This window comes from Stegodyphus dumicola, chromosome 2 (genome assembly GCF_044657685.1).
Source record: "Stegodyphus dumicola isolate Sdum_Otavi_A_Nest chromosome 2, ASM4465768v1".
NCBI lineage: Eukaryota > Metazoa > Arthropoda > Arachnida > Araneae > Eresidae > Stegodyphus > Stegodyphus dumicola.
The window spans coordinates 237826101-237840046 of NC_140769.1; the positions used below are offsets into that span (position 1 = coordinate 237826101).

The window sequence follows — 13946 nt, forward strand, 5'->3', positions numbered from 1 at the left end:
CCAACTGATAAAAAAATCCAGATTCAGATACTCATCCATTCTGCAGTAAGCACCGATTTTGACACACTCATCAATAATCAAAACATTAGAATTCTTTTCTGTATTTTCAGAAGTTACGGTTATAATTTTTAACTCATGCATTCAATATTTTCTTCAATATTTTACTATGCATTCAATATTTTCTTCAATATTTTACTATGCATTCAATATTTTATTTCTTTCAACTCATGATACTATTATTATTAAATAATAGTATACTTATAACTTGGTTTAAGGTTTGGGTAATGATCGTTTTCAGTCGTTTGGTATCTTAATAATACATTTGTGAGAGATAATCCATTGCGTTAAATGCCAACACTACCACACAACACACAAAAGTAGATTTATAATTAAAAAAATCTCACGTAGAAAATTATAAACCTACCATTTCAACTCAGTTAAAATATAATTTAAATTATCTTTAAATACGAAGCTATAGTATACTTATAACTTGGTTTTAAGAAGAGGCGTAACCAATATTACGTAATAAAAAGGCGTGTCCAAGCATAAGAGAAGTAAACACAGCTTCGACTGATGCAGCCTATTCTGCGATTTAGCCCTGTTAATATTGAATTGTCTTATTTTATTACCGTATTGGATATTGGTTATGTATGTTGGTTATGCATTAGCACTGAAGGCGTAATGAGTAAGTTTCCTCAAGCACAGAATTAAAGAATCATAAGTCAAAAGATTAACTACCAAATCTTTATTTAATAAAATAGGATAATTTTGCTTAACTTAAGCATAACAAAAGTAATAATGTTCACGGCCATTAAAACACTGAAGTATTGAAAAGAATAACTTACAGAGAATCATCATCAGTCCTAAATCACCAGGCTTACCTATTTTAGGCAATAAGAAAAATAAACAGGAACATACTTCGACATCGTACCTGCGTGTGTGTGTGTGATTATGGCAAAGCCTCGAGGGCTATCTGCCTAAGAGGAGGGATGCCTTCGTGGAGGACTTTCTAAGGGAAACTGGCTCGTATACACGTTACACATGGGGAAAACCACGAAAACACCCATGCAGCCAGCCCGTTCGCGGGATTCGAACCTCGGACCGAACTACCAGTGTTCAGCGACTTTACCGCTCGGCCGCTGGTGGGCCGACATCGTACCTGAAAGAGAAGAAAGTAGTACTGGATTAGACCTTTAGCCAGGTACAAGTAGCTAGGGTGAAAATCGAATGCTTTGTATTGATCACGAACTTTACTTTCTCTCGCCAATATATATCTTGGCGCACGTCCGTTTCGTATGCCTTTCGAGTTTCATTATGCAAAATACCTAAATTTATGCTAACATCGCCCCTGTTTTGCTAATGAAACTCATATCAATTGCAATTCATTCCTGCAAATCTGAAATTTAGCTTTAGGAATTGGTTTAGTCATAATATCAGCAACCATTTGCTCTGTCGAAAGATAAGCAAGTTCTACTATTCCTTTGTTATTCAAGTCGCGTATATGATGAACTTTTGTATCAATATGTTTTGTGCGCGAACTGAATTTTTCAGATTCTACAAGTCTTATAGTAGACTGATTATCTTCAAATACCTTTATCGGTAGAGTTTGGGGTAGATTGAAATCTTCTGTTAATTTTAATAGCCATAATACCTAGTTTTTGCGTAGCTTGCGATAGTGCAACATATTCAGCTTCTGTTGAGGATAACGAAACACAAGTTTGTTTTCTTGAAAACCGCGAAATACAGTTTCTTCCTAATAAAATAACACTTCTTGATGTAGATTTTCTATCTTCAATATCTTGTCCCCAATCAGCATCTGAATAAACTGTAATATTAGGTTCTTCACTCGACGAAATTTGCAAGGATAGATTCTTTGTCGTATTTAAGTATCTAATGATTCTTTTAACAGCATTCCAGTCCTTTTGACGTGGATTATTACACCTTCTGCTGAGTATGTGAATTGAAGCTGTGATATCTGGTCTTGCGATAGACGATATATACAAGAGACTTCCAATAGCTTGGCGAAATTTATCATTTGAAGTTAGGAGATTTTCTTCCTTGTTTAGGTTATAATAGTTTGTTTCCATTGGTGTGCTGGCGGGTTTCGCTTCTTCAAGATGAAATTGCTTGAAAAGTTGATTTATTTTATTTTTCTGTGATAAGAGATAACTTCCATCTTCCTTGCGATTTATTTGCATGCCTAAGAAATATTTAGCTTCACCAAGATGCGTTATTTGGTAACGTTTCTTTAAATCATTAATTGTTTGAAGAATTAGTCCTTCTTCTTTAGAACTTATTAGGATGTCATCAACATACACTATTAAATTAATTCTTTTATCACGAACCACTTTTGTGAAAAGACACGGATCTGCTTTGCTTTGACTGAATCCAAGATTCTTCAATGTATTCTCAATTTCTGCATTCCAGCACCTAGCTGCTTGTTTGAGACCATAAATAGACTTCTGTAATTTACAAACTTTGTCTTTCTTCCGGAACCACGAATCCTTCTGGTTGTTCCATATATATTTCTTCATTTAAGTTGCCGTGCAAAAAAGCTGTTTAAACATCTAGTTGATGTACCTTGGCATTATAATACGCTGCCCATGCTAAGAAAACTCTTATCGTAGTGTGTTTCACTACTGGTGAAAATGTTTCATCATAATCACTGCCGTATTTTTGAGTAAATCCTTTGGCTACTAAGCGTGCTTTGTATTTTATATTTTTACCAGTTTCATCATATTTTGTCTTAAACACCCATTTGCTGCCTACTGCATGTTTTCCTGGTGGTAATTATGTAAGTGTATAGGTTTTATTTTCTTTTAGAGAATGTATTTTTTCTTGCATACCCTTGATCCAAGCCTCTTGTTCACGTTTTGGTAAGTTTAGAATTTCTTCAAAGCTTTCTGAATCTTTATTTTTAGGTAAGATTGAATGCTAAATAAAGTTTTTTCTGTGTTCCCTCATTGGAGTTGCTTCATATTGCCAAAAAAGTATCACACTCCCCATCCAGAGAGACATGTGGTTTATGCACGATGTAGCCCCAGCATATTTTTCCATCATGGTTCGTAACGTTTTGAATGCCACATATCCTGCACGATGGACCGGACGGGGCGATCCGGTGGCTTGGCCTCTTCGTTCACCGGACTTCAAATCCACTGAACATTTTCTTCTGTAGGCACGTAAAATCGTTAGTGCACGAGACACTTGCGAACTCAGCTAAAGATCTTGTGGCGAGGATCGTTGTTGCCGCGGACAAAATTAACGCGACACCAAGAGTCTTCGGGCTTGGCCTCCTCGCTCACCGGACCTCAACACATTGAACTGTTTCTTCTGGAGGCACATGAAATCTTTAGTGCACGAGAGACTTGTGAACTCAGCTGAAGATCTTGTGGGGAGAATCGTTGTTGCCGCGGACAAAATTAACGCGACACCAAGAATCTTCGAGAGGGTGCTCCAGTCGTTCCTTTGCCGATGTCAACTGTGCAATGACACACGTGGTCTTCATTTTGAGAACTTTCTGTGAGTTTTTCACTAAACAATAAATCTAATTGCGCAACTTTTGTCTCATTCATTCACTTTCCCAACACTGGCGTAAGTTCAGGTTGTAGTTCTAATATTCCTCTTTTCTGCCTCTGAGTGGAATGCGACCCTATGTTCTATGGTAATTATTGCTCGTTTGGATGGGTACTATCACTCCTCTTAATTTGTAAAAACAATTTAGAATCACCCTGTATAATGTAAATAGTATACTAAGACTTTGGTCCTATTTGTTTCTAAATTTGCAAATTCATGCACTCATTATTGATTTAGTACTTGATTTGTTTCATGTTATTTACTGAAATTATTGTTTAGGTTGTGCCTTGATTCGCCTTAATTATAGTTTGGTTTCCTGTCCAGGGACTGTACTGCCCGGGACGTGCGGTCCTTGGGAGGGAGCAGTGTTACGAATTTCGTACTTAGATAGATGATTTTAGGGCATTATTTGTGAAATTGTTGTATTTTTCTGTGTAATGTAACATGGAAAACTGAGTGAGACAAGCTAGGCCAAATGTTACGTACTAACCGTTCTTCTTGTATGAACAACATTTTTTCAACGTATCTGGCGATATTTTGTTCTTGGCGCCGGTCTTAGCGCATCTTGGCTATAACGTCACTGATGTAAACTACTCACATGAAATTTGTTTTTCGCCCATAGCGGCACGCTATGCATTCTGACAATTCAATAAATAGTTATGGTTCATAAATGTTTATGTTTAATTGATCATCGCAAAACACATCGCATCCGCATCCACATTACTTTTGGTCATTGAGCCTCAGGATATATTATTTGAAAACTTATGGGTTACTACCGCATGTTTGATTAATACACAATCCGCACATTCGAAAGGTTGGTAAGTAAATTCTTGACTTACTTAATCAAGTCAATAAATTCTTGATTTACTTAATCAATATGGCTGAATTAAAATCTGCTAAAACAAATAAAAAAAAGTGTAGAATCTAATCAAGGTTTAAAGAAAAAGTAAATTCAACTATGGAAAAAGCAGATACAGCCTTGCTACAGTTATATAAATCTAAAATTTCATGTTTTCAAGAAGCAAAACAAGTTGTTGATTCTATATTCTGGCATTGTTATGATAAAAACATTGACGCATTTGTAACAGTGAAAGAAACTATCATAGACAAATTAGACGAAATTAATTTGATAATTAAAAGAAAACATTTAAAATCCAGTTCTGTAAAATCTAATGCTAACGAGAACATTTCGCCTAAAGATATTTCTGTTTCTGAAGCAAAATTACCAAAGTTATCGCTTTCCATATGAAAAATTGAAGAGTGGATCGAATTCGAAGATTTATTTTCCGCAACAGTTCATAAGAACTAAACTTTAACTAAAGAGCAAAAATTGCAGTACTTGAAAAGTTCTTGTAAATCAGACGTCTTAGACATTATTCATTCTACATGCATTTGCCATGCAAATTACAATATCACATGGAATTTATTGGTTGAACGTTACTCGAATAAAAAAGATCTGATAAATTCAGTAATTAAAAGGTTACTTTCCTTACCGCAGACATGTGATTCAGCCCCTTCGCTTTTAAAATTTGTTGACATTATAAATTAATGTATGAGATCTTTGAAAGTGTTAGAACAAAATGCGAATGGTTTCAGCGATACGCTAATTCTTTATGTATTAGTTGAAAAGCTCGACAAAAATAGGAGATGCTAGTGAGAAAGATCGCTTAAGAAGGATGAAATAGGAACAACAGAACAGTTAACATCCTTTTTAAAAGAATAATTCGCTTACTTTGCAGCATAACAAATTGCACCTGAGTCTTCCAAATCGATGAGAATAATGTCGTCATAGATGCGCCACACAGATAAGTCTGTTCCCAAGAGGGATGTAAGTGAACGAGGAAAAAGGTGGCGAACAAAAGACCTGAAAAGCTGTGTAGAGCAGGATTGTGAAAGGAATGAGTAACCGTCTTCAGATGCTAATAGGTGCGAACAGCACCTGCCATGGGGAGGTAACTATCAAATAAACGAAATGCGTTTCATAAATATATGCTTAAGAATAAATGGAGAATGGTACATAAGTGCGAAACAATTATCAATACTGTACAAGTGTACAAATGTAAAAAATATTTACCTTCAAGGGTGGGAGAACTATGTGCAGTATATATAAAGACTAAATAGGAAATTATTGACATTTCTCAAAATGAACAAAGTTCAGAGTCCTCATCAAGAATTTCATATCCAAACAACTTAAATTGACTAAGACATTCGCCATTTATAGCCTTGTCGTATAAGTTATTAGTTTTGTTTGTTTAAATACAAACAAAAGAATGAATGAAGAATGTTGTTAGTTTTGTTTAAATACTTATCAATAATGTCCAATTTTAAGTAGTCACATTTTAATAGTCTTTATGTAGTAGCTAGTTTCTGACAAAGTAATGAGCACATCTAATGATTCTAAGGCATCTATTATGAAATTCTCAGAGTTTGAGCAGGTAATTTTTTTTTGTGCCGGAGGACCATGCCGGTGAGGCATAAAACAACACAGGTCGCACAGTTGCGGTAACACTTTTTACTCAAGTCCATAAGCATTTGGTCACTTCTTTTGCCTTATTTCGAATATTGTTTGCTGTCTGCTCGCTCATTAATGCTCTAAACACAGCTACTGTCCAGGTAACGTCAGATGCCGGCGGTTGGCTCTTCAGATCGTGGCATCACACCAGAGGCGTGGATTCGTCTCTGAAATCTCGAAAAACTTGGTAAGTGGGGCATTTCTGAATGGCCGGCAACTTTTCTCAAAGTCACCGTCACTTTTGCTGGAATGACGTGGAAACTCTAAGCCTAACGGCCGCATATTTCACAGTGCACATCAGCGTAGCCACTGAGGGAGGGATTTCGAAAAATGGACCAATGAGCTTCTATTGCTCTTGTGACACTAAATCTTCAAGCCTGTGAGCGTATGTTGTTTACCTTTTAATTTGCATTTATTTCGCAGTTATAAATGTATGGCGTAATAGTAGAAAATCTTATAGTGCTTTCTTTTTATGAGTTTAATTAATCGCTGGCATTTATGAGTTTAATCATTTTTATCATGAATTAATATTTGGATTGATGTTCACGGCATATTATTGCTCTTTACATTGATAAAATGACACAAGCTACAATTAGCCTCGAATATTATGCATTTACTAACACCTGTGAATTAAGAGAATTTAAGTGGACTATTTTTTTAATTCTGCTGAGAAGGACTGGAAATGTTACAATGAATCTAGTGTTTCTTATTTCAGTGCTTGCATTCTTTTGATTTTTAAAGTGTAAGATTCAGAATAATATTGCGTATGATCTGATTATATCCATGGTTAACATTAAAAGTTAATACGTAAATAAATTGAATATATTCGTTGTGAATAAGATAAATTCTTTCAATTTGATGTGTATTTCTTGTAGAGACAGTACATGTAAGAGTGAGCAGTTATTAAATGTGAAACTTAACACATTAAATATATAAGAAATCAAATTAGTAAAGTTCACTTTGAGTAAAATTCAGCATTGGTTATTATAACATCTTTTTCATATAGACTGCAATAAAAATCACTGACTTCTATTTACATACATAATTAGTATAAATATTTTTCTCATATGCACAGTTTTATGTAAAGATAGCATTTGGGCTCAGATGTTATCACATATTTCTTTCTTCATCTTATTTGCCACTTATTAAGTAATATTTCACATGGATATTTTTGCGGAGTATCCAACATTTGTTTATGGTGGAGTCAGAGATATCGTTTCGAGTTAGACGGACGCTCTTCTCCTCGCTGCTGAAAGAACGATTTTGAGCGTGATTCTCTAGTTCAACTCGGAGCGTGAAGAAGCTTCAGCTCCTCGCTCTGATTTTCCCTGCACTCGATTTTGCGCACTTCCTTTTGCTGTTAGGGGCTAATAGTAGGTTGGTGCTTTGGTCCCGGCTACGAGCATCGTAAAACGGCCTACCGAACCTGTTGTTTCTACGACCTCTGCTCTTTGCTGATTGAACAATGGTGGAAAAGCTCTTTGACTTTCTCGGAGTGCTAATCACGGAGTATGAAGTGAGACCTGATGACAAGCCACTCACTGATAAGGAGAGTATGGAACTACGAGTGCTTTGCGGTTTCAGAGCCACACTCCACAAAATGACTCTCCAAGGATCTGAAAACACTGACGATAAGGAAATTATACCTGCCAGGGACCAACCGAAAGCTGAACAATCTATGACCAACTTGGCTGCGGAATCTATGATAGTGGACGAGACACGGACTAGAAGTAAACGCCCGCTCAGTCCCACCATTGAATTCACTATTCCAGTCGCTAACAAACATGGACAGTTCGGACAATGGAAATAACACAGAAATTACGACATCTGTCCGGAAAACTAGGCGAACGCACGGGAAACGCCGTACTCCAGCTATATACCCAAAACGTAAAGAAACATCTGCGAATCCTGTCCCTCAGGAAGATAAACTTCTGAATCCCGCCCCTCAGGACATTGCCTTTCAACAACCAATCAGTGCGGAGGGTCAGAAACCTTCACAGAAAGGGTCGGAAGACAGACAGTTGCCTCCACCGCAGGCACTATATGCAGAAAAATCCTCAAAGAAAACTCCGATCATAGTTAAAGACAATCGAAACACCTGGTATGACTTGATGAAAATACTCAAGTCACGCAATTTCAGTGAGAATGTTTAAAAAGCTAAAGTGATCAGAGATGGGATTAAAGTACTAGTGCCAAACCCCATCATTTACAAACAAATGGCAAAAATACTCAGTGGTAAAGGAGTTTATTTTAATTCATTCCCGTTACCCGAAAGTAAAAATATAAAAATGGTTATTCGAAGCTTACTGAACTACATCAAGACAGAAGATATACAGAAGGATCTAATTGAACTCGGGTTCAAAGTAGAATCTGTACATCAGCTCACAAGAAGGAGAAATGGTGATATAACTAGACTCCCTCTCTTCCTTGTAACCCTTTCAAGGACTGAGAAATCTAAAGAACTCAATCAAGTGGAATACCTCCTTCAGAGGAGAATTAAAGTTGAGCCCTACAAAGGACTGGCGGGACCCCTGCAATGTTACAGATGCCAGGAGTTTTACCACACCCAGACGAACTGTAACCATGAACCGAGATGTGTCCGATGTGGACAAAAACATGAAACGTCGCAGTGTGAAAAGGACCACACTTCTCGTCCAACCTGTGCAAATTGTCAAAAGGCACATACAGCCAACTTCAGTGGGTGTGAGAAGTTCCCAAAACTAAAGGACACTCCAAAAACCAGGGCTTACGTAAATAGATTTGTGACAAACAAATCTTATTCAAGCGCAGTATCAGAAGGACTTCCTTTCGAAAAAATTACTGAGGCCAAACAGGTTTTAAAAGGCCTTACGGGTCTGCTCTCGATAATCCAATAATCGGGAATTCTTAGCATCAACTCAATTATCAAAAAAAAAAAAAAAAAAAAAAAAAAAAAAAAAAAAAAAAAATAAATAAATAAATAAAAAAAATAAAAAAATAAAAATAAAAATAAAAAAAATCAGGTAAAGATTCGTTGCGTAAAGAAAATAATGGACCAGCTCACAATTAGATGTGCCCCGATTCGCATCATGATATGGAAAGCTTGTGGTTTGCACAGCAAAGTTCAAGAGCTGCAAAACTTCTTTATATATTATGATATAGACATAGGAATAATTACCGAGACACATGCTTCCGCTGGACAGCGACTGGCAATCCCAAACTATGTGTTTTACAGAAGCGACCGAATCATTATCATGAGATTGTGAATCATTAATATATTGATAAACACTTGCAGATACGAAATTGCATAACAGCTGTAGTTTTCTTTCTTCAGTTGCCTTCTTCACTTGTGTGAGAAAATTTGAAAAAGTTCTTTTCCAATGTTTCCATTTAGATTCCGCTCCAACACAGGCAGGGTCAACATCAAATCTTTCTGGTTTCAATAGGTTTTCCATTTTGCAAAAAGAAAATAAAGTATAAATTAATTTTAGTTGATAAAATTGTTATAAATATAATAAATCACTTTCCTACAGAAGCTCAAATGAAGCTTTAATCAACTACAATTGCACGTAAAACAATTGTTACATTGTAAGAACAATATTTAAACTAACAATGTTTGTTGCCATTCAATGTAGTATAATTTTAGTGCTGCCAACAATATTAAATATTATACCATACTTTCTTTTCAGATAGATCAGTGATTCCCATACAAAATTCCACGGATTGAATGAAAAAAGAATTATTAAATTCAAACAATTATTTAATGTGAAACTATATGAATGAAGTAAGAACTTCAATTTTAAAATTCTAATTTAGAGAATCTGAATTTTGAAATAAAAATCTTCTTTTTTAAATTTGAATAAATGATAACTTTAAATCAAGGAAATGGATCAATTATTTCAGTTATAGTATGACAATATGACTGATTCAAGAGGTCTGTACAAAAATATGAATATGAATGCTTATGGAGGAAAACTCTTATTTAATTTCATTAATATACATATATTATAATATTTTGAACTTTTTAATATAGGCCGTTTTGCTTATTTTTTATTTGCAATCTGTCACGTTTGTGCAGCCGACAATCAAGCGGACATTTTTGGCAGTTCGATATATGTCGGCGCTGCAGTCGCACTTTGAGTACGTCGGCTGCTCTAGAGATACTGAAACTATCATTCAGAAAATTTTAAGTTTTTTATTCGCTCGCTACGCGGTGTGTGAGATGTGTGTTTTGATGTTCATTGTTGGTTTGGAGCATGATGTGATGCGTTAGATTCTATTCTTTCCTTTGTATGTCTCTCGTAACTCAAGTTAATTCTGTGCCCATGATTGCATTTTGAGAGTAATTAAAGTTATTTAATTTTATAAATTCAGTTTTATAGACATTTGATTCACTGCAGTGCGAATTAATAGGTTATTTATTCGAGTACTCACTCAGTGATTTGCAAAGGTGAGTGACATATTTTCACCCATGGAATTTTATTTTGTAAATTTATGTCTGGTTTTATTGAGAATATTTCTTCCAGTGAAGTAAAATATGTTTTCATAAGCCATAGTTATTCATTTGGTACTAAGCAGTTGTTGATTTTCTCATGAAAGAACTGATAAACGAGCATTTAATGTGCAATTAAATTTTATTTTTCGTGAAATTAAAAATATTTTAGGTGTTTCTTGTTATCCAGAACTGTGTGACAATTTATTATTATTATTATAGAAAGTGTATAAATTTTTCAGTTGCTGTTTAAAATTCCTTTTTTTAATTAAAAAAAAGCAAGAAAGAAAAATAAATATATATATTATATATATCTATATATTTTCATTTAACACTTTTTATTTCGCTGTTTATGTTGCAACTTAAATTATAGAAATATTTCTGTTTGATATAAAATATATCACTAAACATTCAAACCATATTGAATACTTTAATATGGATAAAATGGAAATCAATTTTTTTAATTGAAACATTTTCTTCGATTTTAAATGACAGAAGTTAAAAGTTTGAATTATGTTTATGAATTTCATAATTGCTGATGATTTTATTTATTTGATGATTTACTTTCTAAGTATATAAGGTCTTCAGATAAAATATTCTTTTTGTGTTTATAAAAAGAATTTAAATTATTTTATGGATTTTTTATAATTATAATTTTTATTAATTTTATTTTGGAAATATAATTCTTGAATCAGTGGTCTATAGTTTACAGCTGAAGCTCTTTTTTAATTAATATTTATATTAGTGTTAGTTGAAATAATGTATCCTTCCAAATGAAAAGTTTTTTTTTCTCTCCCACTTTTTTTTTTTTTAAATCATGTTTCATAGTTTTGTAGTTAAAATATTAGTTACTAATTATGAGGAATTAATATTTTTATTTATTATTTGGAAGTAATAAATGTTTTAGAATAGGCATAATATGAGTAACAATATTTATGCTGTATTAAACACATATGAAAAATGTATGAAACATAGGTTTATATCCTGGGCAAAAGCAGATCTGTATTAAATAAGAAAAAATTAGTTTCTTTTCTTTTTCTTTTCTTTTTTTTTTTTTTTTTTTTTTTTTTGTATGACAGATGCTTTAAAATATGTAAAAATTTTTAATTGTCTTCAGTATGTTAAAATTGTAAAAAATTTCAGTACTTGTAGGAATAAATTTTAAATAATAGATTAGCTATTAACTGTGAAATTAAAATAAAATGATCCATTGATCATATCCAGTTTGTAAAAGTTATGATAGGAATATGAAAATGATTGGTGTAAAAATTTATATAATATAAATTATATATATATATATAAGATATATACATTTTGATTGAGTTTATTGAATATAGTATGTAATAAATGTTATGTAAGAAAAAGCTCTCTTTATTGGAATAAGACAGTGATACTAATTTAAATTTGCATTCTTATGAAAACTTTTCCCATTATTTGTCCATCAGAATGCCTGACTTGTTTGTATTGTTGCTGTTCTATCTTTAATGTTTGAATATTCTATGGAGTAAAATAAGTAAACAAGCAAATTAATTTCTTATATTAGGTTGTTAACTGTATATATCAAAGTTGTTCTTATAAAACTAAAATTAATGTTAAAAATGTAAGAAGTTTCTTATTTTATGTATATATGTTAAAATAAGTAAAAGTGTAGTATTGGAATAAAGTATGTTTTTTTAATATCAGAAAAGTAATTAGTAAAAGTAAATGTTAAGAGCTGGATGTATTAAAGAGTTGGATAAGAGCTGGATGGTTTTATTACTGCTGAAACGTACTTTAATTTAATGATATAGCCACTTGTTAGTTTTAATATAGTGAATAAAAAATTATGTTCATACAATTCCAGTTCCTTATTTTTATATAAAATTATTTCTTTCAGTGTGGATTAAGTTTAAGATTATTGGGATTATTTTTTTCAAACAATGATCCGTTATGGCTTCAAAATTAACTCCTCAACAAAGTCCTCAAGCTCCTTCATCGTCTTTCTGGCAGGTTAGTGTATTAAATTTGATAACGTTTCACAATGAATAATAAATTTGTTTGGAAGAATTCATGAGTAGAAATGTTACCTATAATCTTTTATGTAAAAACACTTCCTGATTTTTGTAAAGACTTTTTTTAGCCCTCCTATGAATGTGAAGGGAAACTGACCATATCTGAAGTATTACTAAAAGTACAAGTGTTCAGAAATTTTAGAGGCAGAAAATGTGGTTTCATTAATTTTTAATATATACATGGTAAAAGTTTACTATTGGGTGCCCCTTGTGTTTTTGCGATTCTTTTTTGACGTCAAGATTGGTCCCAGGAAGGCACAATTTCAAGGTGGCCTCTATACAAAACTCAAATAAGAAGTAAAAGAATTGCAAAAACTCTGTGCCCATGTACACATCGATCTGTTTTCAATTAAAAAAACATCCCAGAATTGCACAAACTAGGTATTGCACACTGCCTTAAATTTGTCCATATACACATCAATCTATTATCATTTAAAAAAAAAAAATCAAGAAGCTAAAACAAAGTTAACTATCATGGTAACCAGAAATGAGGTTTCATCGCCAAAATTTAAAAAAAAAAAAAAAAAAAAAAAAAAAAGTGCTGTTAATTGAAGGGGCACCCAATTCTACACTAGAGCCAAATACACTGATATGTTATCTCGATTAAGTAATTTTCATTTTATTCCAACACAGAAAAGAATTTGAAAGTAATTATGCACATTAAAATAAAAATTATAGGGCTATTATCATATTACATGTTATAATTATTAACTTATTAAATTATCTTCATTTGGCAGAACTGCAATACTGTAATTCTTTTCATATTTACACTGCTCATTGTTTCATAATTTTAAATTTCATTAATATATTTCTCATAAATATTGTTTCCTTGTGATTATATAAAAAATTAAGTTTTATATGTACCTTGCAATAGTTGACAAAATTCTGAGCTCAGTTGGTATAATTAAATTCTGACAGTAACAAATTAATATATTTTAATTGACTTAGGTCAGTCATAAGTATTTTGCATAATAAAAGATTAGTTGTATATTAATAAAAGATATACTGACTTGTAACTCAGTTATTCAATGTGAAATTGTGAATGTTAAAAATATATAAACTATTAAAAATAAAGTATAAGAATTTATTCCCTAGTCAATGATCTCTTAGTTATGTATTTGTCATAAAGCTCCAGCACAAATATGCAAATTTTATCAATAATAATATAATTGCAAAATTAAAAACTTATGTGAATTTTAATCACGTTCATGTATAATTGGTTAATATAAATCTATTTTATTTATATTATACATAATTATATAGCATTTTGAGCAGTGATATGCTATAGTTTGTGCAGAAGAGGCCTAGGTATGAAGAAAAATTATAATTCTGTCTAAGA

General features: G+C 32.7%; 1 protein-coding gene across 3 annotated transcripts in view; it reads left to right on the top strand.

Moving 5' to 3' along the window:
* The first annotated feature begins 10262 nt into the window (after positions 1-10262).
* Positions 10263-13946, top strand: part of LOC118184736 (protein sprint-like) — a 309002-nt gene continuing 305318 nt past the window's right edge. For 2 of the 3 annotated variants that reach the window (XM_035354458.2, XM_035354463.2), the window contains exons 1-2: positions 10263-10514; positions 12433-12545. In XM_035354458.2, the coding sequence (XP_035210349.1) occupies positions 12486-12545 (60 nt within the window). In that variant the 5' untranslated portion in view covers positions 10263-10514; positions 12433-12485. Of the gene's footprint in view, positions 10515-12432; positions 12546-13946 lie in introns of those variants that run through there. The other variant, XM_035354482.2, reaches the window with a different exon arrangement.